The 5,828-nt window shown below is 38.0% G+C and overlaps 1 protein-coding gene across 2 annotated transcripts in view; it reads left to right on the top strand.

The window, feature by feature from the left end:
• The first annotated feature begins 3,393 nt into the window (after positions 1-3,393).
• phf2 (PHD finger protein 2) overlaps positions 3,394-5,828 on the top strand; it is a 40,085-nt gene continuing 37,650 nt past the window's right edge. For both annotated transcript variants that reach the window (XM_088636909.1, XM_088636908.1), the window contains exon 1: positions 3,394-3,969. In XM_088636909.1, coding sequence (XP_088493035.1) covers positions 3,872-3,969 — 98 coding nt within the window. In that variant the 5' untranslated portion in view covers positions 3,394-3,871. The remainder of the gene's footprint in view (positions 3,970-5,828) is intronic.

Raw genomic sequence — 5,828 nt, 5'->3', positions numbered from 1 at the left:
CTGGATTCCCCTGTGTATTTTTGAAAGTGCATATTTTACATTTTTTCCTGCATGGTTTGTTACCGTCCTCAAGAGTTTTTTTAGTAGGCAATGGTACAAACACTGTACTTAAAAGAAGCTGGTAAATCTCAAATGCTGTCCAATGTAGCTGAATTAGACATACCAAGACGTATTTTGTTTTTAACAGCTAAGCTCTTCATTAAAATTCATGTCTGTTGTATTTAGGATCTGTTGCTATACGGGGCTTCCTTCTGTCCTTTTACTGTGCATCTGGGAAAGAGGAATATTTCTATAAAAAATAAATTTCTTACAAAGGATAATTTGCTGACAGATTGGTTTGCATTAATCATCTTTCCCCTATGTTCATATCTACTAGAATCTTGCATGCATTTTAATATTTGGAGGGGCATTTATATATTACAATTTAGTTTCAAACTAGGAGCGGTACAGTTGTTTAACCTTCAAAGGGGTGTCGCCTGTCAAAGGTTGTAGGAAAATAGTCCTGGCATTTTTTCCATGACCAAATTTTCCATTAAAAAAAAATGCTCCAAATCCATATATTTATCCATACACACAAATGTGCACTCCTGTCACAGTGGCAGAATAGCAGGGCAGGATGTTAAAGCTCAGATAAGGCTGCTGAAACCATTGATGGCCTAGAGAGGTGATACTCGATGACACAAAAAGTGATCACTTTTACAATGTCTTCCTCCTTCCTTCAGTTCTAATATACAGTGTGGAGCTTGATATGGAATCGGCCCGAAACAAACTGGGGTTTTTATAAAGCAAGAGCTGTGGAAAATAGATGTTTGAGGACAGTCCTTAAATGTCTTTGATGTATAATATGAGCAAAAGTTTAAAAGGGGTAACCCAAGATCAATCTTAATTATAGAACTACAGTATTCTAACCACAGTTGGCACACTTGTACCTGTAAGTTGTAAGTTACTGTATACAACACCAAGTTAGCCATCTGCAGCTTTCAGATGCTGATTTAAAAGGAGACAAATCCAAGAATTTGTATACTGTGCTTTCAATAGTTCAGTTCAGACAGTAGATCATTGTGTTGCAGCGTATTCTGTGTATCCATGCATATTCTGAAACCACTATGCAAGACTCGGGTAAATTTAATAGGTTATGTTTGCTTTTCAGAAGTTGATAAAAATTTTCTTGATTTTGACATGGGGGCGAACACGCTTGCTTCACAGCTCCGGATTCCTGGGCTGAGGTCTGGCTCTCTCTGTGGGGAGCACGAGCTGACTTTATTTAGGCCCTTCGGTTTGCCTCCACAGTCTAAAGAACTGGTATTCCTAGATCTCCCCAACCCCCATACCAAGCTTGAGTGCACTCTGTCCAGGGTGTACCTGTACCAGCCAGGTAAGACATTGGCTCACCGCAACCCTCTTTAAGGATAAAGGAATGAAAATGTCTAGATCAGTTTTGACATTCACTGGTCCAATTGGAAAAAGAACCATTGACCTTTAACCCCTCTTTACTAAAATGAGTGTTTCTATTACCGGCTGTAACCCTAGGTAATCAGAAATATTATACTGCAGGCGTGTATACGGTTTGCCTCCATGTACCAGATAGTTGAAGTTAACAGTAAGTTCTTTACTCACGATCACTAATTTTATTTGTAACTAGACATTATGAGCAAAAAAAGCAACTATCTTCGCAGCATTCTGATTCTGGATGAATAAAAGCCTTTGTTTAAACTGTTGTGAGTTTTTTTTCTTCCTTCTGTTATACTGCTCTCTACAGTTTCCAGTGAAGAAAGGCATGGGAAATCTGGAAAGACTCCTTGTGTTAAAACAGCGTTAGAAATACAAAGATTCGTTTTAGAAACATTTTCAGGTAACAGGATGGGGAACACTATACACCTCAATGCAGTTCTGGTTTTGTTATGAGCATTTAAAATTTTAAAGGCATATTCTGACGGGCAATCCTAGAAAAATATACCCAATGTTCCTGTTTGCGGTGTGAAAGATCAAAACTAAGATGAGCTTTCTCAGAGAAAGTTCCAACCAGCTTTCTCTGTCAAGCAGTCATTTCAATAGTTCAATAGAAGTAATACGTGTGCCTTTTAATCCGAGCTACAGGTGTACTTTTATTTTGCAATGAGAAGATAATTGTCATTTTTCTTTCAGGTGTAAGCTGTACTTAAGTTTGTTCATTGGTCATTCTTTTTTTTCTGAACGAGCAATGACGATGTCCATTCTGCTGAAGCTTTCGCAATTTGAAAGTTGTTAAACCGAGGGCACGTCATGTATTTTAAGTAACTCCTAGGTTCCCTGGTGGAAGAAGCTTGCATTCTTGAGCCGGGTTGACTGGTTATTGCTCTCTTTTTTTTCATGTATTCTGCTTTGCACGTTATGTACTCGGGTTGTTTGTAAGAAAGGGGATTTATCTGTTTACCTTGTTTTTATTTAACAGCAACCGAGTATGAACCTCCCAGACAAATCCTTCAACTGTTTTTTTTTTGTCATTTTGTGTTTTGTAATGGTGGGAGTGTTAGTGGCTGAAACATGTTGCACCTTTTAAAACGAGACTAGGGGTTATTGGGGTTATTGCAGATGTTTGACTCCTTTATAATGTAATCGTTGTTGCATTCATTTCTGTCACCTCGGGGTATTTGAGAAGCAGGTGATTTCTGAACGAAAAGGTTGGGGGAGGCTACAACAGAACCTTTTGTTTTTTTATATAACTTTTTAATAGTAATGTCACTTTTAACGTTGACTGGCTGGGGTTGACTCCACAGTAACCAGAGGTCTGTTTTTAAAAGGAGTAGTTTTTTTTTTCAGTACTTTGATTAATAAATATTCAATCTTCCGTTTTGTTTAAACCTTATCTCTTAACATCTGTCCACACTATTTTCCGCACTAAGTGGAAAACAAACAGTAGAACAAGAACAACTTTTCAGCGCACTTAGTATTAATTTATAAACAACTTTTCTCATTAACATATATTGTGTATTTAGAAAAATAATGTCACATAAATATCAACCTCCTGGAGAAAACAGCAATATTTTGTTTTCATTTAATATGAAGCGCCTTCAAGTTGGTTTTACTGTGATCACTACACGGCTAGAAATATTTTAAACTATTTTTGTGGTTCTGTAATTTCATAGTACACTGTAGGATTATACTCATATTCAGACAGGAAAAAAATCACAGAATTCAAAGGTGATATTTGACTTAGTTTAATATTTCGAGGAAAGTTAACACACGTGTACATATGTCTTAAAATATTTCGAGATAATTCAGGTATATTTAACCCCCACACTGTTACTCATTTGTAATTTAGAGATTTAGGATTTGTAGCGTAGGGCGCATCTGACGTGTGGCCACGGAATTCACTGTAAACGTCTCCGAGATGAACGCATGTACATGATTCGCGCTGTAATACTTTTTTCCTACCGACAGAATTAAAAGGCAAACAAAGCAGAAATATGCTGGCGGAGTATTCCGTAAAATACGATAGAGAATACCTTGGGATCAATTTGAATCATCTATTATTTCTGAGAATCATTCATCTGATTTGAAGATTATACCGTCTTACAAGCTGACGTAACAATATTACAATGAAAGGATACATTTTCTTACGGTTTATGAAAGTCTCAATACTGTACTGTCACCAGGGGGCATGCATACAGTAATACACTTCAGGAAACATTATTAGTTTAGCTTTTTTTTTTAGGAGTGCAATTCAAATGCAACCGGAATCGTTCGGGGGAGTTTTTGGGGTGTCGCTTCATGTCCATGTCTTCTGAACAGCACTGAAACGGCAAGCTATTTTGAGGGATTTCGGAGTGCAATTTGGTTGCAGCATATCTGCAGCCCTGCTCTCTCCAGCGTTGTTGTGAATTGATCTAACATGGCGACGGTACCAGTCTATTGCATCTGTAGATTACCTTACGACGTAACCCGATTTATGATCGAATGCGATGCCTGTAAGGACTGGTTTCACGGCAGGTAAAAACCTAGAACGCATTGATTTCCTTTTCCTTGTTTTGCACAGTCTTTCGAAATCTGTTTTTGTCTTTGCTGATGGTTGTGCATGAAATTTCTGCTGGCCAAAAGAGCGAGGCCGTTGAAGAAGAAGGCGGAGTTATATTTAGGTTGTGACATTTTTTTGTGAATAGCACAAAAACATTTTGACAACAGGGTAGTTTTTCAGCCACTATTTGCGTTCGTTATTGTATTTTTAGTTACTGTAATGTTTATGCATTTGAGATTTTCGTTTTGTCAGACCTCAAGCCCCTTCTTAACATTTATTCGTTGTCGTATTTGTAGGCTGTTAGTGTAGTGGGTAACGATAAGCACAGCCTTAATTTTGAGGGAGCTCATTATTTTTAAAACATAAAGTGTTATACGCAGTTATTTTCTGCATGCATTTACGTTTCTGTAAATAACACGCAGCAGTTGAGCTCGTTCTTGTTTGTCTTTGCCTTTGTTAGTGAAAGTAAGTGATTTTTCAGCTGTTAAAAAATAAGAGTGCTAGACGTCGCAGAAAACGCAGTTTCCGCCACATATAGGTTGTGAAAATTGAGAATCTGTCCTTTCGTTTCTGTACTTTTTCAAATGTGAACTGTACGATAACAATACATTGAAACGTATTTGTATTCTCAAATCTCGTGTCTATATTGCGTTTCGGATAGGAGACTTTAGTAATATTAAATTCGTTTGGATACAAGTCATAAAAGTGAAGGAAGCACTGTCTTATTCTGTTCCAGTTCACCGACTCCGTGATATTTACGCGCGTTTATGATTAACCCTTTGCTAATACGGCTCTACAGTAAGATTGTAGTTGGGCGGAAAAAAGATCGGTTTAGGTGTAAATTAATATTTATAGGAAGCGTTAATCGTGTTTTATTTTTTTCCGCTATTATTGATTGATCTTGTTTTTCTTAAATGCTGCAAACTCGGAACGCGTTCGGCATGATTATAACTGCGTGTCTCTGCGTTGTCTGTACACATCGTCGTCGTTGTTGTTGTTGTTGTATTTTTTTGGGGGGGGAAGATGTTAAAGAGTTTTCAGCACGCCGTTTCTGATTGTCCTTATCTAAAGAAAGTGCTGTTCATGTTGGCATTTCTGGACGATATCGGTATGATTTGTGGAGTAACTGTCCCGCGCCCCTTCCATTGTGTCGTGGCTGTCGACACAGTGACGCGGGGAGCTGTGAACGAAATCATTTCACAAAAAACTGTGCTGTCTGACCCGCACAAGGCGTGGGGTTGTGATGTTTTGTGATGGCAGTTTCTGGATTGATGTCTTATATAAGGGGAAATTCGTTTTCCAGTATCGAATGCCAAGAACTGTTCAGGCCTTGTTATATATATTCTTATTTTCTCATAAAAGGATACATTTGTGTAAAAGCTACATTCTTAATAAAGTGAATGCTTACAGTGATTCAGATAACTTACTCTGAACCGTAGTCGACTGCACTGGATTTTTAAAGCAGCTTAGAACAAACTTATTAAGTTACTTTCACGTTTTTTTGAGAACTTGATACAACTTTGGAAAATCGCTGTGAAGTGGTTTTGTTGCTTTGTTGCCTGGCGTGTGACATTTGAGCTAAACGGCGTCGTTGCGAAAAGCTCTGAGCAGCGGCATGTACCTGCTGCAAAAGAAAGTAAGGGCTTAGCCTGTTGTAAAAAGACAAAACTTGTATCCGTGATATTTTAAAAGAATTTCTTCATGCTGCTTCCACGGGAGTTTATGGGAGGGTTTTTGAAAGGAAATGGGCTGACAGCAAGCATCCTGGAAGTTGAATCGTCAAGCAAGTCAAAACGTCTGGGGTGGGGACAAGCACAGCTTTTAAAACTTAAAA

This window comes from Lepisosteus platostomus, chromosome 6 (assembly GCF_059453375.1).
Source record: "Lepisosteus platostomus isolate fLepPlt1 chromosome 6, fLepPlt1.hap1, whole genome shotgun sequence".
NCBI classification, from domain to species: domain Eukaryota; kingdom Metazoa; phylum Chordata; class Actinopteri; order Semionotiformes; family Lepisosteidae; genus Lepisosteus; species Lepisosteus platostomus.
This window is presented reverse-complemented; position numbering and strand designations above follow the sequence as displayed.